We start from the raw sequence: 22,460 nt of genomic DNA on the forward strand, positions 1-22,460 counted from the left end.
GATGCTGCTGTAAACATAGAAATGCATCTGTCCCTCTGAATTAGTGTTTTGCATTTTGGAGTTAAATATCCAATAATGGAATTGTTGGATCATATGGTAGTTCTATTTTTAATTTTTTGAAGAACCTCCATACTATTTCTGCTGTGGCTGTACCAGTTTGCATTCCCACCAACAGTGCATCAGGGTTTCTTTTTCTCCTCATTCTTGCCAACACTTGTTTTTTCTTGTGTTCTTGATTGTAGCCGATCTGACAGGCTTAAGTGATATCACATTATGGTTTTGATTTTTTTTAAAGATTCTATTTATTTATTTGACAGACAGAAATCACAAGTAGGCAGAGAGGCAGGCAGAGAGAGAGAGGGAAGCAGGCTCCTTGCTGTGCAGAGAGCCCGATGTGGGGCTTGATCCCAGGACCCTGAGACCATGACCTGAGCTAAAGGCAGAGGCTTTAACCTACTGAGCCACCCAGGTGCCCTTATGGTTTTGATTTTTAATTCCCTGATGATAAATGTTGATGAGCATCTTTTCATGTGTCTGTTGTCCATCTGTATGTCTTCTTTGGAGGAGTGTCTGTTCATGTCTTATACTCATTTTTAATTGGACCGTTGGGGGTTTTTTGGTGCTGGGTGATGTAAGTTCTTTATATATTTGGGATACTAACCCTTTGTCAGATATGTCATTCAAAAGTATCTTCTCCTATTCTGTGGATTGTCTTTTAGTTTTGTTGATTGTCCAAAGGACCTTTAAGAAGCCTTTTAGGGAGGTACCTGGGGGGCTCAGTGGGTTAAAGCCTCTGCCTTCAGGATCCTGGGATCAAGCCCTACATTGGGCTCTCTGCTCAGTAGGATTCCTGCTTCTCTCTCTCTCTCTCTCTGCCTGCCTCTCTGTCTACTTGTGATTTCTGTTGGTCAAATAAATGAAATCTTTAAAAAAATTTTTAAATAAATCAAAAGTCTTTTAGGTATAGTGCCTGGGTGGCACAGTCATTAAGTGCCTGCCTTCAGCTCAGGTCATGATCCCAGAGTCCTGGAATTGAGTCCCCTATCAGGCTGCCTGCTCAGCAGGGAGTCTGCTTCTTTCTCTCCCACTTCCCTGCTTGTGTCCCCTCTCGTGCTCTCTCACTCTCTCTCTGTCAAAGAAATAAATAAAATCTTTTTAAAATTTTTTAAAATTAAAAAAAAAATAGCCTTTTAGGGTATAATTTGGCTCATGGATTTTTTTTTGTTGTTGTTGTTGTTGTTGTTTTAATAGCTTTGTTGAGATACAATTTACATACCATATCCATTAAAAGTATGCAATTCAATGGTTGTTATTATAATTACAGAGTTGTGCAAACATCACCATGATGTAATTTTAGAACATTTTTATTATCTGCAAACAAGTTCGTGGTTTTTATATTAGGTTTCAGATGCCAGTGGATCCATGAGAGTGACTGTGGTTGCAGAAGAGAACCCTTTCTCCATGGCGATGCTGCTTTCCGAAGAATGCTTTATTTTGGACCATGGTTCTGCAAAACAAATTTTCGTATGGAAGGGTAAGAAATGCCATTGACATAGTAGCTGCACTACAGACTTAATGGCTATCTCTTTGAAAAGGTAAAGAAAACTTTTCTGATTTAAAAAAGAAAGCCTATCATTTTGAGAATTGATCTGTAAATAGCTCATATAAAATTCAGATATCAAAACTGTGTTTTCTTCCTACTAGTATCATTTGCCAAGAACGATTGGGTTAAAGATAGCATTGGGCAATATAAAACGAATCTTTTATATATAATGGCAATCATTAGGATACTACAAAATATATTTAACATACCAGGACAGTTTTGCCATGCTCAGTGTCATATTTAAATTAAAATTATAATCATGTTTATTGCTTGGGGTGTGCAAATGTTTCATAATCATATAATGTTTTCCCTCTCTGATATTCTGTCCTTTTCATTTATCTTCCATTTAGGTAAAGACGCTAATCCCCAGGAGAGAAAAGCTGCAATGAAGACAGCTGAAGAATTCCTAAAGCAAATGAATTATTCCAGCAATACCCAAGTAAGTGTGTGTGGAAATGAGCTGGCTAGAAAAAAAAAATTAAAATGTGGGAGCTCATCCTGTCTTCACAAAACTTGTGTGAGAATTTGGATCAAACTACCCTATGCATGGAAGTCATTCTTCCCTTGTGTGTGTGCCACACTGTGTCCCATGTCCCTAGAACCATAGTTTTGTGGAGGATGGAATTTTGCAGAAACTGGAGATCAGACCTTCTATGGGCTGCATTATGAAAAAAGACCCCATCTGCTTCCTCCATGGCGTTTCAGTCGAGATGATCAACCACAGTTGGATGCACTGAGAGCACTTTTCAGTTAGTCCTTAGAGCAGGTTGTACAGACCTGGGCTAATAGCCAGATAATATTTGGCTTCACTGACATCCGCTTAGACACCTGATTAGTTACTCTTCCTTTTCTGAGTCTTTCAGTCTCATCCTTTCTCTTCAGTTTATGTCTTCACACAAGGAACACAATGAGATCATTTCTTCCAGGTTACAGATCTCTGATAAACCTAATGCAGAATAAGAGTCACACATATTTGACTGTAATGGTAACATGACAGAGCTCTGTTCTTACTTCAAGCATCCAAATTCAGGGGCAGTCACTTTAGTTGTGACAAAAAGCAGAGGTGGATTGTTTCACCTTCATATCTGATAATCTTCCATTTCACACTCACTCACAGATCCCAGCTTCTAGGTTTACATCTGTCACCACAGAAACCAAGACAGTCTTTTCCTGAGTTTTTTTCTCCACTCCTAGATGAATGTCTTTCCTCTATTTTATTTTTAGAATAATTATCATTGTTTTAAATTTTAGATTCAAGTTCTTCCAGAAGGAGGGGAAACACCAATCTTCAAACAGTTCTTTAAGGACTGGAGAGAGAAAGATCAGAGTGATGGCTTCGGGAAAGTCTATGTCACCGAGAAAGTGGCTCAAATAAAACAAATTCCATTTGATGCCTCAAAACTACACACTTCTCCCCAGATGGCTGCCCAGCACAATATGGTGGATGATGGTTCCGGAAAAGTGGAGGTAATTGGCTGCTTTTGTTTGTGTCTGTTTTCCTCAAGCCCATGTATGCCAGTATACCTGGAAATGTAACTTCAGAAGACTACAAACTTTGTCATTTAACTTTACTTATCAATAAAGGTGGCCCATGACTGTATATTAAATCAGGGAATTTAAAGTTGGAAGAGACAGTTTCTGACCTTCAATCCTATGTTACAATGTGTGTGTTGAGATTCCAAGAAGTTAGGCTATCTGTGCAAGATCACCTCATTACTATTAGACATGCTGTGGAAACCAGCCATCTTGTTTCCTGGTCCAGAATTGCTCCCACTCCTGGAATTGGGATTGTCCAGTGAGGACGAGTGGCTCTGAATGTACCAGCGACCATTAGTTAGACCTTTCCTTGTACCTTACGGGCACTCACAAAAGCAAATTGGGTACGTGCTAAACTCACAGATATTTATAGAGCATTCAAATTGTTTGTTGTTTATCCTCTTTTTCTGAAAAAAATTGCCCATAACCCCCTAATAAATATCCCTAATTCAATTCTCTTCACCCTCTACTCTTGAGTCATCTAACTTAATGAGTACTGGGTAATGTTGTGTCTTATTATAAAACATTTTAATGGCTTTCCGTTTTCAGCTGGGCCTGCAGGCTCTTCCAGGATTTGATCCTTGATCTCCTGGCTGCCTCACTCTACCACTGCCTGAGGGCTCTTCCCTCCTCCCTCTGGCTAAAGTCTCCATTCCTTTTCCTGCAGAATTCAGTTCAGTCATAAGCTGAAGCTCTTTGAGAAGCCTCCCCTCTGTCCTGGAGCTGCCAGCTGCCTTTGTGCTCAAACCATAAGTGATATTTCTCACAGAACCATCATCTAAGGACTGCAGAACAGTTTATTTTTCTTCCTGGCCCTCTCCTTAGTTCCTTGAGGGCTGGAATTGAATAGTTTATCCTTGTATTCCCAAGGCTTACTACAATGTTTGGAGCAAAGTATATGAGAAAGAAATTTAAGAAGTAATTTTGCCTCTTTTCAAAGACATGAAGGTGTGCATCTCAGCTATCTGGGGGTTGCAAGAACTGCAAAGGGAGAAAGGCCCCACATGGCCATTGTCCGAGGGGTATCAGCTTGCTGTCTGGGTCTGTCTCCTGCTCACATGCGCTTTTCTGCAGCTCAGCACAGCAGGAGGGTCTGGTGGCAGATTTGGCTTTCCAGCACCAGGTCCCAGGGACAGTCTCTTGTGTTGACTCTGAGATGTCCTCCTGAGTCAGCCCCGGACTTCGGAAGTCTCGGAGATTTCTCTAGGCTTTTAGGTTTAGCCCTGGGGTGCTGTTGTTTCTCCCCTGCTCACCAGGATGTCATGCTTCTCTCTGAAAGCACTGCTGCTCCTCCATCACCAAATTTCAAGGGGAGGCGTGTATCCTCCCCGGCCCCCGGAGGGTGCGCATGCGCACTTTGCCTGGCAGGCTTTCGTGTTGCTTTCCTAGTTCATCTACAGCTCTCATCTCTCCAACCTGGAGTGTCTTTAATCTGTGATGAGGTTGAGAACCCAGAAAAAAAAAAAAAAGTTTCTGCCTACTTTTATCTTTTCAGTCTTATGCCTAAATGGCACCTCTTGAAAATAGTCAAGCGATTGGCATCTTGATTATTTGGTCCCTATCTGCCACTCTTGCCTGAGGAAATAATCATGCTTTACTGTGCTGGGGGAAAAAAAATTTAATAAACAAACAGGTTGTCTCCCAATTAATGAAATATTTTATGCAAGTTACGAGATATATTTCTGAACCGAATATTTTAGTTCCTTATTTCACCAGAGTCTTGTGTTATTTTCACTAATCAATCGAACAGTAGGTATGTATTAATAGGCTCAGAACTGATGTAAGTACTCTGGAGGATGCAAAAAATATATGTATAAACACTTAAAAAATCAGTGAACCAATTGTCAAACTGATAAAATCTCTTCCTGTTGTTTAATTTGTAAGCTAGTTAGAAAAGTATTTAAAAGTTGTTTAATAATAGATCTAAAAAAAAAAAAAAAAACAAAACAAAACTCCTGAGAAGTACTATTAGATCAAGAAAATTTTAATTTTGCTATGGACATTCCATTCCTTTCAGATATGGCGTGTAGAAAATAATGGTAGGGTTGAAATTGACCAGAACTCCTATGGTGAATTCTATGGTGGTGACTGCTACATTATACTCTATACTTATCCCAGAGGACAGATCATCTACACCTGGTAAGTTCTCCTCTTTCCTAAAATCTCAAGTTTCAAGGTGGACAGATTTTACTCCATTTACATTTCATCAAATTCCACAGGATGGGACACCTGGGTGACTCAGTGGATTAAAGCATCTGCCTTCAGCTAAGGTCATGATCCCAGGGTCCTGGGATCGAGCCCCAAGTCCAGGTTCTCTGCTCAGTGGGGAGCCTGCTCCCCCCTCCCTCTCTCTGCCTGCCTCTCTGCCTACTTGTGATCTCTGTCTGTCAAATAAATAAATAACCTTTAAAAAAAAAATTCCATGGGACAAGGGGTAGAATTATCCTATAGTTATCCCGGTGAGATTTGTATAGCATGCATGTGGTATTTTCTTTCAATATGATTTTTGACTCTGATTTGTAGCTCTTCTCCACAAGCAGGAAGGGTTAGATAAAAAATCATCCTTTCTAGGGGCCCCTGGGTGACTCAGCTGGTTAAGCCTCCAACTCTTAATTTCTGCTCAAGTCTCAATCTCAGGGTTGTGAGATCAAGTCCCTAGGTGGGGCTCCTAGCTCAGCAGGGAGTCTGCTGGAGGTTCTCTTTCTTCCTCTCCCTCTGCTCCTCCTCCCACTCATGCATGCTTTCACTCGTTCTCTCAGATAAGTAAATAAATTCTTTTAAAATCATCCTTTCTAGTGTAGGAACAAGATTTTGGTATCCAAATGTAGTGTTCTTTTAGTAGATATGCGGTTAAATATCTCGCCTCCTGTGCAAGCTAACTCCAGCTAGCTAGTACTGACCACCATGCGTTCTTATTATTAAAATTCACTGAGGTCCTTCGTAATTGGAGCTGCAAAGTGGCAGTGAGGCAAACCCTCTGGGGGATATATATCATTTATGGCTCTGTTTCATACCCCAGGAACCTCAAATTGATGCATTTTTACTCTTGGTCCCCATGAAATTTGTGGCAATAAAGGAGAAAAAAAATTGCCAGCACACCCACCTCTTAATGTGGTTTTCCATAATAATTTGAGTTAATTGAAGGTTAAGTTTACTTAGAGTCTAGTGCCAAGGCTCTGATCAGTGGGAAATGTCCAATCGGGTAAGTGAAGCATACATACCATGCTGGGCTGTTCCAAAGGGATGGGGATTCTGCAACAAATCATATAGTGTCAGATTCTCCAACTTTTTATTAAGTGAAATCAGGGTGAAAGGTACAGGGGTGAAGCAGGATCCTACTTTTGCCTACATGATGATGGCAACATTCAGTGGGCGTATTGAGTGTACATGGACACGGGTCTCTGTTGATATGGAGATGTTTCTCTGTGGTGAGGGTCCTGCCAGATGAGAGTCACCTCCATCTGGACAGTGTAACCACTTACCACTTACCCTGACCGGTGCCTTGAGGCCAGCCAAGTTCAGGAGATGGGATGATTATCTTTATCCTATAGGCTCTTGGTGTCCAAAGGATGGTCTGGGAACCAGAAACATCAGCATTGCCTGGAAGCTGGTTAAAAATGTACAATTTGGGTTGCCTGGGTGGCTCAGTGGGTTAAGCATCTGCCTTTGGCTCAGGTCATGATCTCAGGTTCCTGGGATGAGTCCTGTATCAGGCTCTCTGCTCAGCGGGGAGCCTGCTTCCTCCTCTATCTGTCCACCTCTCTGCCTACTTGTGATGTCTGTCAAATAAATAAATAAAATCTTTAAGAAAAAAAAAAAAAGAAATGTACAATTCCAGGACCCACCTTTGGCCCACTAAAGCACAACATGCAATTGAACAAGATCCCAGATGATCCACATACACTCTCCTGATTAACAGGCCCTGCACCACCTTAGGCAATGGTTCCCATCACATCCTGTCAATCATTAATGTATTTAGCTACTTGACTCTCTGTTTATGATGTCATCTTCATAGCAACCATTTTTTTGAGCAGCATGTTTGTGCCAGCAAAGTGCTAGGTGTTTTCATTATTATGTTTCTTCCTCACAACCAGGTTATTTTTGAAAGACAGAAAGGGAGGGGAGAGACTTAAGATGAAGTAACTTAACCCAAATTCCCAACTGTTGTACCTGGTGAAGGAGCATTTCACACTTTGATAAACAGCTCTTTTTAAGTCTAAAGTTGAGCACCCCTATACCCTGGTGTAAGCTCTGTCCTTCTTTTGCAATTTTTTCTTCCAAAATATTAGCTCAGAAAAGTGTTTCTGGAAAGCATGGCCTTTACAGGGACAAATCGGTTGTTCTCAGTCAGCTTTTCTTTTGCATTCTGTTTCTTGGTCTTTCTCTCTGCTCTCTTTTGCATATAAAAAATCTAATTGATTGTGGCACTTAGCTCAGACAAGAGAGATGAAACAAGAAGCTCAAGAGCACATTTTGAAAAATTGATAATTCACCATCTACGTAAACAACTATGTGGCTGTAACGAAGACAGACTAAATTGGATGATAAATGTTAAATGCAGTTACTTTTTCTCAACTCATTTGAAAGTATTCACCGAGCACTTTCTATGCGCCAAGCACTGTGCTAGATAGATACTAAAGATACTGTGGTGAAAAAAAAAAATGACTCGTGTCCCAAGATGTGATACTTTATTTATTTTTTTTAAGATTTTACTTATTTGACAGTCAGAGATCACTAGTAGTCAGAGAGGCAGGCAGAGAGAGAGGAAGGGAAGCAGGCTCCTTGCTGAGCAGAGAGCCCAATGTAGGGCTCGATCCCAGGACCCTGAGATCGTGACCTGCGCCAAAGGCAGATGCTTAACCCACTCAGCCACCCGGGAGCCCCAAGATTTGATACTTTAAAAAGAAGCAGGTGATTAACAGGCATTTCAATGAAGTATGAAGGATTTTAAGATAAAACCAGGCTTAATCTTTGGGGAATTCTAGACGAGATACCAAGCCCACCCGTAGGCCTCCTGGAAGTGACATCTAACTGGGAACAGAGGAGCAGGTAGGCAGGCAAGCAAATAGAGAAGTTGTACTAAGCAACGCAGGGGACATGTGCTCTAATTTACTAGTAACGACTTATGGCTGGAGCAAAGTTAGGGAGCAAAAGATAAAATCAGAGAAATCAGAAGGAGCCAACCTATGAACAGCCTTGGAACCATCCTAGGGAGGATGAACTTTATTTTCAGGGCATTGGGAACCAGTCAAAGAGTTTGCTCAGGGAGCAATATGATTGGCTTTCCTCTTACAGAAGTTATTTTTGGTTGACATCTCTGAGAATGGGCTGATGGGAGAAGGCCGGTGGCAGGGAAGCCACTGGGAATGTGTTGCAGTAATTCAGCCAAGGGATAATGTGGCCAGAACTCAGTGTTAGAGCAACAGGGAGGGACGGATAAGATGAGTTTGTAGTATTAAGGCATTGGTATCAGAAAGACTGGGTATGAGAAACAGGGAAGATGACCAAATCACAGGTGGCCCCCGATTTCTGGTCCATGCACACATGGGTAGTGTTTCATTCACTGAGATAAGAAACTCAGGAGGAGGGCAGGCTTGGCCCTGACTATAAAAAAATCAGAGGGGAAAAAGTGAGAATATGCCATATTCTTAATAATTACTCTCTTTAGGACGGGACTAGGGTGGAAGAAGAGGTCATTTAATTTGTTCTTTCCAATTTTATGTGATCAAGGTTCCTAGGATAAGAATTTATCATTTTTTGAGATATCAAGAAGATACGTTAGATATTTCAGGGTCCTTTTGAGAGTCTTATTTTCACGGATGTTAAATATGTCAGTTTGTTAACGTTGTGTGGTTTGCAGGACTTCAAAAGCTGTGTAAAGGCAGTGTAGAGACATTTAGAAAATAAGCAGATCTCTTGAATATAAGCTTTCAAACTAAACAGCTTCCCAGGTTATATGATAATTTTGATGCAGGAATGTAAATGGTTAAGTTTGAGGCACAGTAAAAGATGAAGGACGAGAATTAAATCAACTACTGAATACACATATTGTTGTGGCTTTTTAAAAAATTTCTGAAACCACTTGTATTCTAAAATGTGGTCTTTTCTCGGGAATGTCAAGTAGTTGAAATTGAACAGACGTTGAACAATGGCAATGATGAATCTCTCAAAGCAGTAAATTCTATTTTCCTGCAGCATTTATTTGTAATGAGTAACAAGTGCCAAAGATTTATAAAGGAAAAATCATGTCAAAGTAGAGTTGTCCGCTCTTACCCCCACTACCCCTAAGTGTAGGTTTTCAAAACTGGAGTGGAGCAACTTTATTATGTCTTAGTTGTGGTGGAGTGTTTGACCCCCTGGGTCACAGATCCATAAAGCAAATGAGTCTGAATCTGTGTGGAAAGGAGCAAGCGTCACTTTGACATGAAGTGGAAGAGGAGCTGGGGGTAAGTAGTGAAAAATTTATTAAGAGCATCAGAAGGCAGGAGTTTGGTGAGGGTTTCTAGGTTTGCTGGATGAAATGCTTCAAGGAAAAAAAATGGAAATTGAGACAAAAGTTTGGTAATAATGTCTATAGTCAGTTGAATGTTTTTCTACAGATTAAAAAAAGGAAATAGAGAACTAGGCAGGGAACTGCAGATGTGACAGAGAAAGGACAGGTGGTAACAGACCCCTCTATGTTACTCCCTACTCCGTGCTCCCAGAGGCTTGCTGAAGTGTTTGTTAACATTATAAGCTCCTGAAAAATTTAAGCTATTGGCATTAAAAGACTATCTTTATGAGTAAGCTTTATTAGGGAAAACATTTTTTATTTTCTTTTGAATGTGTGCCTCACATGAGCATGTCTCCCCTCCCCCCCAACTTTTTAGAACTTTTTCCTAACATTTGACTCTGTTATGGTACAATGAAATATTCTGAAATCAACAAAACTTGTTTCTTGTACTCAGTGTTTTGGGGCATGTGTACGTGTATATATGTATTGCCCAGGATGGAAAGTTAGTGCTAATTTATTCTGGGTATTGGACAAGTAGATCACTCTTAAGGTTTCAGAAGAAAAGATATAGTTGACTCCTTTTTTTGAAAGATTTATTTATTTATTTTAGAAAAAGAGAACAAGTGTGTGTGTGTGAGTTGGGGGGAGGGGCAGCAGGAGAGAGGGAGAGAGAGAGAGAGAGAGACTCCAGCAGACTCCCTGCTGAGCAGAGAGCTCCATGCGATGCAGGGTTCAATCTCATGACTTCCAGATCATGACTTGAGCCAAAATCAGGAGTCGGACACATAACCGACTGAGCCAACCTGACATCCTAATAGTGTTAGCTTCTGAAATTCGATTCCAGGATTAGTATTTTTCCTGCTAACCCCTAGTCAGGCAGAGGTGGGATAATTGGCTAAAAACAAACCATGCTCAGTGCTTCGGCTTTCCCCCCACAAACTCATCAAACAAGCCGATCTCCCAAAGTTTGCTGTACAGGTTAAGCTAGTGGTTGGAGTTATAGCCACAAGGTACCTTTGAAAGAGAAATTGCAAATGAACTGGACGAACTGATTTATTGACCCCGGTCTGGGTCTCTGGTAACTGAGCCACTCTTACGGTTTTATGCATAAAACCTTTAAAGAATTGCTAGCATGACAAAATGGGGCCACTCCGTCACGTACTTCTGATGATTCTTTCCTTGATTTTTCTGGGTCCAGACATTTGTTACTATGGTCACCAAATGCTGATGTAAAGATAGAATGCTTCTAATATCCAGCCTAATAGATGGGGCTCATATTCTACTCAGATGGATTATTTTTACTGTGGAGACAATTTCCCAAAATAGGCAGCCTCCACTTGAAATGAGACAGACCTGATTACTGAGCTAAGTTATGTAAGGAGATAAGCCTCAGTTTCTTTTCCTATAATATGAGGATAAAAAATATAATTATCATGTGGAGGTCTAGGTAATATGCAGGGCAATTCATGGGTCAAGGTTAGCACTTTCAGAAAAACGATACCTTCTCTGGCTGTATCTTGTCAAAATGGTTTCATCTTGATCTTTCCTAATGACTTAAATCTCTGAAATGCCTACACTAGAAAGTCTTAAAACTTAAATACAAGCTGGGTGCCTGGGTGGCTCAGTGGGTTAAGCCATTGCCTTCGGCTCAGGTCATGATCTCAGGGTCCTGGGATCAAGTCCTGCATCGGGCTCTCTGCTCAGCAGGGAGCCTGCTTCCCTCTCTCTCTCTCTCTCTCTGCCTGCCTCTCTGCCTACTTGTGATCATTCTCTGTCAAATAAATAAATAAAATCTTTAAAAATAAAAAAAATAAACCTTAAATACAAGCTAATTTTCTTTACTTTGGTTCCTCCAGGCAAGGAGCAGATGCCACAAGAGATGAGCTGACAACATCTGCATTCCTGACCGTTCAGTTGGATAGATCCCTCAGAGGACAGGCTGTGCAGGTTGGGGTAGTTTCTCTCCTACAACTCACCCACGTTATTTGCTGGCCCAGTGACTACTTAAAGATCTCTCCAGTTGGGATGGGAATTTGGTCTTTCCTAAATATTGCATTTTTTCATTTTGCAACTTAAATGTTCCTGCTTTCATGCCATACTTCTTCTCTCAGATTCTGGAAAAGAGGGAGCAAACAAAATTGAAAAACAAAAGCAAAAACAAAAAACTAGTTAACAGATCAAAGGAACCAAAGGAATTGATAGTTATTTGACATAAAACTGTTCTACCCAAGTTATTACTCCCAGCTGATCACTTTCCAGTTTTCAGATCTTTGTAAGTGTGTAATTACTTCTTAAAAGATAATAATTAAACATTGAGGTAAATCAGATATTTTAGTACATAAAATTTAAGATGTGGACGCCAAATTTGGTCTTCTAGCTGGTTTTTTTCCTGTCTTGGTACTTGACAGTCGATATATAAATCAAGTTAGATCTTAAAATTTGAAGTTTCATATTAACTTTTTAATATTTTTACAAATTAGCAAGATGACTGAATTCTTTAAATGCACTGAACTTTCCCCTGAACAATTATATTCACTTTTGAATGAAATATTTCTAGTTAAGAACTGACATAAGTATCATTTGATTAACGTTTAAAGTATTCCTTAAATTATTCAAAGACTTTGAAGACATACATTGTGACTTATAAATTCTGTATTTTGTAATAAAATATTTGATACACCCAGTGAATGAATTTCCATTGTTAGTCTGTCGCATCCCAAATTCCCAATGAGATGGTAATGTTTAGTTTTATCACTAGATGGCAGTAGTTCACAGTAATGTTTAAACAACTCCAGTCCCCCGTGCCTCTGTTTTAAATTCCTTTGTAGGGTATGTTAACAATAGCGAAACATTTTCAACTTAACTTTTATCTCTTTTATTTGAATGTAACAATGGAAAAATGGATCTTAATTATTTCCCCCCCTTTTTTATCTATGTTGGCAACATAGAAAAACATAACATTGAGGTTTTCTCAATGTTAAGGGAAATGCCAAGGCAGCAACAGTTTTAAGTAATCCTAGCTTTGGGGCTGTGATTTAAAAAAGATTTCTGTGAGTTGCTACTTGCTTATTTGAATGCCAACTAATTGGAAGATCCCTGTGGGGGACCCCTGGTTGGCTCAGTCATGAGTCATGCGACCCTTAAGCTTGAGGTTGTGAATTCAAGCTTCACGTTGGGCATAGAAATTACTCAAAAAAATTTTTTTAAATGAAATGAAAAAGAAAGATGCCTGTGACGTTAATTATTTTTAGTGCTCCCTAGGCCTCCCTGCTATGGTGTATGCATTTATTTGGGCTTCTAGAAAAAGACACACCAGGGTGCATAAGACAGTTCAATTTTAAATAAAATATTAATTAAAAAATAATTGAAAAATTGAAATAATTTTAAAAATAGAGAGCTAACACAAAAGTTGAACTCTTTATGTAAGAAATTACATCAACAATTTATGTAAGAAATAACAAACTCATTTCTAATCCAATGTCTGGTGTTAAACTAACAAGTGAAAGTAAATAATTTACCATTTACTTTCTTTAATTTCCTTGTCCTGAAAAGTCCTTATATTACATATTTTTAGAGTGTTTATATCAAGCAAATCTATTACCATCCTTATGAATAAAAAGTAGAAAACAAATTCTATTTATTTTTGCCAGAATTTGATGTTTGGAAGCCAGATTGTCATCATCTTTTCATCTCATGGTTACAGAGATGTAGAAATAATGAGTATGCTTTGGTGTCGTCTTATTTTTGGAAGCATTTAAATGCACATCTCCTTACCTTCTGAACAAGTTCCAAAATATTTCTGAAACAAGTGTGTCACTACACAACTGTCAAGTGTCAATGCTCTTGAAAAAAGAGTAATTTTTACAAACAATGGTGTACATCAGCACTTTGCTGTCTTTTCTCTTTTGGAGATGTACATGAACACACTTACAGCTTTGGACTTTCTGGAAGCAGGACATGGTGCCCTACGGTGCTGTCTCCCCCTGGAAGAAATAGTTCAGTGTGCTGTGTCTGGAGTCAAAAACGCTTAACTCAGCCAGAAAACCATGCTTCATTAGCATTCACCTATATTTTCTGTTAATCACCATGCCTCCTGCTCTCAATTTCCTATTTATTTTTTATTGTTTGCTTTGTTTTCAAAAGAGAAGATAACACGTGTGGAAATACAACCTTCCTTCCTTGCATCCTTCCTTAGGTTTCTTTTATCCTCTCTGCTCCCAGATCCGAGTCTCCCAAGGCAAAGAGCCTGCTCACCTGCTGAGTTTGTTCAAAGACAAACCGCTCATTATTTACAAGAATGGAACATCAAAGAAAGGAGGTCAGGCACCTGCTCCCCCTACACGCCTCTTTCAAGTCCGGAGAAACCTGGCATCCATCACCAGAATCATGGAGGTAATGCCATGCTTTCAATCAAACGTGCCCTATTTATGGACTTCCCGGTGGACCTGAGCCATCAACAAATATTAGTCTTCAAAAAATTGGCAAGCAGATTCCCTCTACTTCAATAATTAATCCATTGTTCACCAAAACCAAAACAAAACAAACACACACACACACACACAAAAAAAAAAACCCACAAAACAAAAACAGGAGAACCAAGTAAAAAGTGAACTCTGGATATCAGGCCTCTCACACTTTTCAACTGCATTGTACTAAAAACAATAAATAAATAAAATAAAATTTTAAGAATGTAACAAATCAAATGGTCAAAGGCCTGAAGCTTTATCTTTTAGAAGGGCCTGGAGGAAGATGGATGGCAGGTGATGGTCGGGTGGTCACAGGGGAAATTCAAAAGGGAAAACCCTTGTTTGTCCTAGTGTAACAAATGTGGAAGGCAGGCTTCACCGTATTGGTCTGCAGCCATAACTCAACCAGCCAAATAAGCTGTCTCTGACTGCAGCTGGGGAACCAATCAAACTCCATGTCACAGGTCAGAAGACAAGAAGACCTCATGCATGGACCAGCCAGCAGGCCCAGGTGTCTAATGGCTGAGTGTTTTGACCTCTGGGACCATCCATCACATTACATAATCCAGACACCTCCATCACTGTTGAAATCCACGTCTCCCCAGTCACCCCTAAACTGCCCACCACATTCTGTAATCCCCACACCTGGACCTACCTGCCAACCCTTCCCCTTGGCACAAGCCATTCCGCGGAGCCCTTGAAACCAGCTGGGCCGTGACATACCTTCCACCTGCAATCTCCTCTCTGAACCAGCCCCCGCCCCCCGTACCTCCTTGCTCTGTGGCATCCTCTGAGGACACAGATTCCCATATAGCCCTCGCAAGGGCAAGTTGTTTTTCCTCAGTGCCCTCTTACCAGGTATGGGGGCGAGTAGGGTACCCTCCTGGCCCACTCTTGCCTCCTTGACTTTTGTCCCTCTTATCAGACTTCCCTCCCTCAACATCCTGTGCCGTCGTCCATGGAGCCGCCAGCCCTTCCCCTCTTATTCTTTGGTGACTTCAGCCATTGTCTCACTGACTCCATCCCTCTGGCTTCTCTCATCAAACAGACTTGTCCTTGACCCCTTTTATCTCACACTCATGTGGTCCTGTACTGAAATTTGCTATAACTTTAGCACCTCGAACATCTAATCTCCGACAACCCTCTCCTGTCGTTTGGTCCCTTTACTCTAGGATGCACATTCTAGCAATTTCCAGTCTCAAACCTAAGTCCCTGAACCGTCTCCATCCAACACACCCTTCATGTCTTCCCTCTCCAAACCTCCAACACGCCTGCTGTCCACTGAGCACGGAGTCAGAGTTCTCAGAGAACATAAATGTAATCACACAAGAGTCACCTCATCTACTCCCCTCCAGTGTCACCAGCGTGCTCCTGTCTGTACACATATATTCTCCTTCCTGCCTGTTTCATGAAGTAAATGTAATTTATTTATATTTAATAATTTGTAAGTATTTTATAATAGTTCCTTAGATATAAATAATGATAATTTTATAAATTAATATCAATATACTCTTACCCATAAGTTAGCATTACAAAGTAATGTTTGTAAAAAGTAATATATCGGTAAATAAATTAATACATATTTATTATGTAAATAAATAAAATGTGACTCCTGCCCTGAGACCAAATTCCTACCACTACCACTACCCCCAACTTCTGTCCCAGTCCTCTTGACTTCCTGCGGACTTTCCCGGAGTTCCCCTCTGTCCCGTGTTCTTACCTCACCTCCAGTGCATCATGAGGGCAGACAGTAACCTTTCTCTTCTCTGTCATCAGTGTATTCTTCTCTTCTGGATCATTTCCTTCAGATAACAAGCATGCTTTCAAAACACTCCCATTTTCCATTAAAAACCCCTCTCTTAACCCCGACGCTCCCAGCTACCATATCCTTTCTCTGCCCTCCTTAAGAGAGCACGGATCCTCAAAAGCATTGGCCTCATTCCCTCCCTCGTCCCTACATGGTTAAGCCTCTTCTTTGTTAAGCCGCTCTCCTCGGGCGTCCTTCCAGCCACTCCTAGCATTTTCCAGTACTGTGTACTGCGTAGCATTTACCGAGTACCTGCGTTTCACGGAGACAGAAGTTATCTTTTCTAACCCCTTTCCTTAACCTTCCACTGGCCTTTGCCACAGTCACCCTTCCCTAGCTTCTTGAAACACTATTTTTTGTTTTTTTTTTTTCACTCAGCCTCTGAAGCAACCACACTTACCAGCATTTCTTCCAAGTTTCTGAAGAGGTTTCTTGCACCAGTCCAGTTTCTGCTTCTCCTCTGCCCGTCCTCCAAAACCCCTAGGGCTCAGTCTTGGCCCTCGCCATGGCGATCTCATTCAGTCTTATCATTTAAATGCCATCATGTATATTGACCTCATCTAGAACATTCTGTACATGGATTCTCATATGTTCTATTATGACTAATTTTTTTTAATCTGTCAAGGTAACCATTGAGCTTTCCTCTGTAGGCACTCTTAGCTGGTTTCAGATGGAAGAGTCTAGAACCCTTGCCTTCCTAGTCTCTTTCCCGCAGGCATGTCTTTAAGAGGCATGTGAGCTGCTTGTGACCTGGTTCCTTTGTTGGCTTGTAACCTCTCAAACTGGCCTTCACGTTCCCAGCCTCTCTGAATGGAACATCAAAGAAAGGAGGTCAGGCACCTGCTCCCCCTACACGCCTCATCAAAATCATTGTAAGGCTTTCTGTTTTCATCTCCTGGGAGGCTAAAGCTTTGTGATATTCTATTTTGGAACTAATTCCCCGAAGCCACACTAGTCTGTGTGTGGGTCTCTTGTCCTCTGTCTGTCTATCCTCCAAGCTCTTCCCTCTGTGCCAATAAGGAGACATTCGGAGGAGAAACTGGCCGTGCGGGTTCCTATCAGTCTCCGACATCCCATCTGGCAGATTCCTTTAAATATGGGTCCAAGAGGCCTTGTTCCTCCTTCAAAAGGATGATACCCACATTCCTGAATGTTAGCAACCCCTGCAACACATCCTTAACATTTCTAACAGACTGTGTGTCAACTGTACTTTAATAAAAAAATAAATAAATAAAAAATAAAAGTTTCAACAACTGTTCCTTCCTCCTCTAAGGCTCTCTCTGGAAACAGGGTCCTGGTGAGCCTGGTGAAATTCAGCTGTCCGCATAGTTGATGGCATCTCGACCCAGTTGGCCAAACACCATCATCTGACACCTTCTTGAAATACTCTCAGAACACCAGACTTGTATTTCCTTCCTCTCTCGTGGCTGTTTTATCTCAGACGTGCTCACTGGTTCTTCATCACCTTGAGTCCCACGATGGTGCCGAAAGTCATACACATCCTGTTATAGTCACATGGCCATGTGGTCAGAGGCTCTCACAGAGTCTGACAAGAGTCACAGAATCCCAAGACCGTAGACATGAAGGCACAAGCCCATCGTGGGGCCCTCGGGCTCACTCCCAGGCCTGAGACTACACCAGCTTGCCCTGCCCTGATGTTCTGCCTTCTGCCTCCTCCTCAGGTCAGAGTCCGGGCCCATGTGGGTCCTCCTCATTCCCCTGTGGCCACAGGGAGCACAGCTGTGCTTTCCTGGCCTGATTCCAGACAGTGGCCACAGCTTCTTGCTTGAAAGGAAAGGTCATGTCAGTGCTGTTACTAATCTACTATAGCCTTTTACAATTTGAGTTATAATTTATCTGAGCTTGGAGAACCCTTTAGTGAATTTGCATTGTTATTGCTTTGCCAACATTGGATTTCAGTCCCTGTTTAATGATTTTTTATGATTTTATAATTTTTTTTCTTTTTTTTTGATTTTATGATTTTTTATGATTTTTATGTTTTGTGGGGTTTTTTTGTGTGTGTGTGTTTTATTTCAATATAGTTAATGTACAGTGTTATATTAGTTTCAGGTGTGCAATATAGTGATTGAACACTTCCATATATTACTCAGTGCACCCATCCCTCCACCCACCACATCTCTGGTAACACTGTTTGTTCTCTATATTTAAGGGTCTGTTTTTCGGTTTCTTTCTCTTTTTTCCCTTTGTTTGTTTTCTTTCTTAAATTCCACATATGAGTGAAATTACCTGCTATATTTCTTTCTCTGCCTGGCTTGTTTCCCTTAGCCTTATATTCCGTAGATCCACGTGTGTTGTTCCAAATGGCAAGATCTCATTGCTTTTTATGGCCGAATAATCTATATATCCTGCTTCTTCTTTATCCACTCATGTATCAGTGGACACCTGGCCTGCTTCCATAATTTGGCTATTGTAAATAACGGCTCAATAAACATAGGCGTGCGTGTCCTTTCGAATTTGTGTTTTCAGATTCTTTTGGTAAATACCCAGTAGCACCATTACTGTATCATGGGATAGTTCTATTTTTAACTTTTTGAGGGACCTCCATTCTGTTTTCCACAGTGGCTGCACCAGTTTCCATTCCCACCAACAGTGCATCAGGGTTCCTTTTTCTCCACATCCTCACCAACATTAGTGTTTCTGATTTTAGCCATTCTGACTGGTGTAAGATGATACCTCATTGTGGTTTTGATTTGCATTTCCCTGATGAGGAGCATTGTTGAGCATCTTTTTCATGTGTCTTTTGGCCATCGAATGTCTTCTTTGGAGAAATGTCTATTCATGTCTTCTGCCTGCTTTTGATTGGATTATTTGTTCTTTTGGTGTTGAGTTACTTAAGTTCTTTATATATTTTGGATACTAACCTTTTATTGGATATGTCACTTGCAGATGTTTTCTCCCATTCAGTAGGGTATCTTTTAGTTCTGTTGGTTGTTTCCTTTGCTGTGTAGAAGATTTTTGTTTGTGTGTGTGTGTGTGTGTGTGTGTTAATGTAGTGCCAATAGTTTATTTTTGCTTTTGCTCCTCTTGCCTCAGGAGATATATCTAGAAAGACTTTGTTATGGCCAACATCAGAGAAACAATGCCTCTGCTCTCTTCTAAAATTTTTATAGTTCTCACATTTAGGGCCTTAATCTATCTAGAGTTACTTTTTGTGTATAGTATAGGAAAGTGATCCAATTTCTTTTTTTTTTTTATCTTTTTTTAAAAGAGACTTTATTTATTTATTCATGAGAGACAAAGAAAGAGAGAGAAAGAGTGGGAAAGGGACAAGCAGGCTCCCCATGGAGCAGGGAGCCTGATGTAGAATTTGATCGCAGGACCCCAGGATCATGCCCTGAGCTGAAGGCAGATACATAACCAACTGAGTCACCCAGGCTCCCGGAAGTGGTCCAGTTTCATTCTTTTGCATGTAGCTGTCCGGTTTTCCCACAGCATGTGTTGAACAGATAGTCTTTTTTCCCATTGCATATTCTTGCCTCTTGGTCAAAGATTAATTGATCATATAAGCGTGGCTGTATTTCAGGGCTTTCTATTCTGTTCCACTGATCTATGTGTCTTTTTGTGCCAGTACCATACTGTTTTGATCACTACAGCTTTGTAATGTATCTTGGAAGTCTGGAACTGTGATACCTCTAGTCTTGTTTTTCTTTTTCAAGATTGCTTTGGCTCTTAAGCGTCTTTTGTGGTTCTATGCAAATTTTAGGGTTGTTTGTTCTAACTCTGTGGAAAAATACTGTTGGTATTTTCACAAGGATTGCATTAAATCTGTAAATTGCTTTGGGTAGGTGTCCCTTTGATTATTTGGAAAACCTCATAAATAGGGGAGAGAAAAACTGAACATCTTTATTTTTAAAGATTTTTATTTATTTGTTTGACAGAGAGCTCACAAGTAGGCAGAGAGGCAGGGAGAGAGAGGGGGGAAAGCAGGCTCCCTGCTGGGCAGAGAGCCCAATGTGGGGCTCAATCCCAGGACCCTGAGATCATGACCCATGCTGAAGGCAGAGGCTTAACCCACTGAGGCACCCACATGCCCCCAAAACTGAACATCTTTGCTTTATGTGTGTCATTTGTATCTATCACACCCACTTTCCAAACATCACTTATAGTCAATGCCTATTCTTATGGTTTCTTTAAATATTATCTTTGTTCCTTCTCATTTAAGTTTGGCCAACTTTATTCTTAGAGCCCTCTGCTGCTGTCTGTGGGCAGCTGAACATAAAAGTGATACAGAGCAAAGTACTACTACTGTTTCTAATGCCAGAGTGGTGTCCTAGTGCCACCCTGGAATCAGGACAGAAGGTTGAACGGATGGTTTGTTTCTGTCACAGCTTCTCGGACATCTTTATTGAGGGAGTAGTGGTGAATCTGAATCCCTCTGTTATTTTTCTTTATATTCTAGGTAGATGTTGATGCACAGTCTTTGAATTCCAATGATGTTTTTGTCTTGAAACTGCGACAAAACAATGGCTACATCTGGATAGGAAAAGGTGCCAGCCAAGAGGAGGAGAGAGGAGCAGAGTATGTGGCAAGTGTCCTCAAATGCAAAACCACAAAGATTCAGGAAGGCGAGGAACCAGGTGTGTACTGTGGGGCCAAGGACACTAGCCAGGACTTGTATTTGGTATAATTGCTAATCATGTAATTTTAAAACTTTTTCATAAACAGGGCTTTTGTAAAAGTTATAGGGCATTACAGATCCTTCCCTTAGTTGTAAAAGTGGGTGATGGAACCTGCTATATTTAAATAACTTCTTAACATTAAAGTCAAGATGAAATAATATCATTTGTTAATGTAAAGACAACACCGGCTCTGGGCTCCTGGAAGTGCATTGGCTAACTCATTGTGTTTTTCACAGAGGAGTTTTGGAATTCCCTTGGAGGGAGAAAACACTACCAGACTTCTCCACTGTTAGAAACCCAGGCTGAAGACCATCCACCTCGGCTTTATGGCTGCTCTAACAAAACTGGACGATTCATCGTGAGTGTCTTGCAAAACACGGGGTTAGAACCGAAGAACATTGGGAGAGGCCTTCCCATGGGGCTCTCACACTTTTCAGCCACGTCAGTGCTCTGATTCTCAGTTTTAGCTTGCTTATCTGCAAACAGGTGATCATCTTAGCTCTACAAAAGTTCATTTTAAGAGTCCATGACATAATGGATTTGAAAGCATAGGAACACTGTAAAGTACTACATAAATCAAGCCGCTTTAAAAAATATCAACTACTTGGCACCTGTGTCAGCATGAGGCTGTAGCTCTATGAATATGCATATGGTTGGATTTACTAATTTAATAATTTGACACTTTCTGTGGGAAACCGTGGTGGTTTCTGATCAAACTGTGTCAGTTTTACACTTCAGTTTCCCAGGGAATAAAAAGTTTCACCATGTTGACTGACTAGAAATATTATGAAAATATTATGATCATTGGGCAGAATCATAGAAAGCTACATATGCACCTGCAAATTGAGTGAAATCAGCAAGAAGGTTTTATTTTATAGTCATTCACAGGCTTTGAATTGCAGACATTTCAAAGTATCTGGTGTACAAGACTGATTTTATATCAGGCTCTAAAATATCCTGGGGTGCATCCCCTCATCTCAGTTGAAGTGTAAAAATTCTGTTTTCTCTGTTTGACATGCTAGCTTTTTGAGCAAATATTTTGCTTAAAGAACAGACTTCTTTCTTATGTAAAATTTGATACAAAGATTTGGTCACCATGTCCTGGTGAATACAAACTTTATTTTTCAACACATACCCATGAATTGTCTAAATCATTCCCCAGCTACATTGCTTGCTAGAAGAAAATGCTCATGTTCAAACCAAACTTGAAGATTATAAGAGATTTGACCTAAAACTTGAAGGTTCAAATTAAAGATTCAAATTGTGATAAATATTTGGTTGTTGGGCACCACAGTTGCTCACTGACTTTCTAGGAAATCCATGTATTTTAGAAACTTGCCAGAAAAAAAATCTGTTACTTTACTCTTTTGACTGTTGATTCAATATGGCATCTAATCAACTTTTTTCAACTAACATTTCTGTAATTTCTTATTAGTATTATTTGTTATTATTGTTATAAATAACAAGCTTGTCTCCAATGAAGATGTATTTTACAAAAATAATACCTAGGCTTTGTTCTCAATCAGGTTTAAAAAAATCCGTTAGTCTTTGGTTTTGTCATGAACATATTTAAGGGAAATATACTTTTCCTTTACACCTACTCATTTTCTTGTTTGATATTTGGAACTCCGACTATTCCCTTCACAATTTAAAGAAAAGAAATGTGACTGATTTGATTTGAAGTATTTGATCTAGTTATCATCATCAAAAAGCAGGCCTTAGACCTATAGATTCACATAAGATAGCAGAGCCTGTGGGCTAAAAGCATAGGTTTTGGAACCAATCTGCCTATGCAATATCACTTACTTGGTGATATTACTTACTACCTGTGTGACCTTAGTCTGGTTACTTACCCTCTCTGTGCTGTGGTATTCTCACCTGTAAAATGGGGATAATCCTAGTACCCACTTCAGAG

The 22,460-nt window shown here is 40.3% G+C and overlaps 1 protein-coding gene and 1 long non-coding RNA gene across 2 annotated transcripts in view; one reads left to right on the forward strand and one right to left on the reverse strand.

Annotated features, from left to right (window-relative positions):
* Nucleotides 1-22,460, forward strand: part of SCIN (scinderin) — a 76,044-nt gene that overhangs the window by 47,854 nt on the left and 5,730 nt on the right. The window contains exons 6-13 of the mRNA XM_004743424.3: nt 1,402-1,534; nt 1,954-2,042; nt 2,855-3,070; nt 5,157-5,278; nt 11,489-11,579; nt 13,854-14,024; nt 20,326-20,503; nt 20,782-20,903. Coding sequence (XP_004743481.1) covers nt 1,402-1,534; nt 1,954-2,042; nt 2,855-3,070; nt 5,157-5,278; nt 11,489-11,579; nt 13,854-14,024; nt 20,326-20,503; nt 20,782-20,903 — 1,122 coding nt within the window. The remainder of the gene's footprint in view (nt 1-1,401; nt 1,535-1,953; nt 2,043-2,854; nt 3,071-5,156; nt 5,279-11,488; nt 11,580-13,853; nt 14,025-20,325; nt 20,504-20,781; nt 20,904-22,460) is intronic.
* Nucleotides 1,349-15,985, reverse strand: LOC106004916. The gene is made up of 3 exons (XR_001177999.2): nt 15,819-15,985; nt 11,609-11,746; nt 1,349-1,507 (listed from the first exon to the last, which is right to left on the reverse strand). It is a non-coding gene; the product is annotated as an uncharacterized LOC106004916 (long non-coding RNA).

This window comes from Mustela putorius, unplaced genomic scaffold (genome assembly GCF_011764305.1).
Source record: "Mustela putorius furo isolate JIRA1106 unplaced genomic scaffold, ASM1176430v1.1 tig00003845_pilon_pilon_pilon, whole genome shotgun sequence".
In the NCBI taxonomy this organism is placed as follows: domain Eukaryota; kingdom Metazoa; phylum Chordata; class Mammalia; order Carnivora; family Mustelidae; genus Mustela; species Mustela putorius.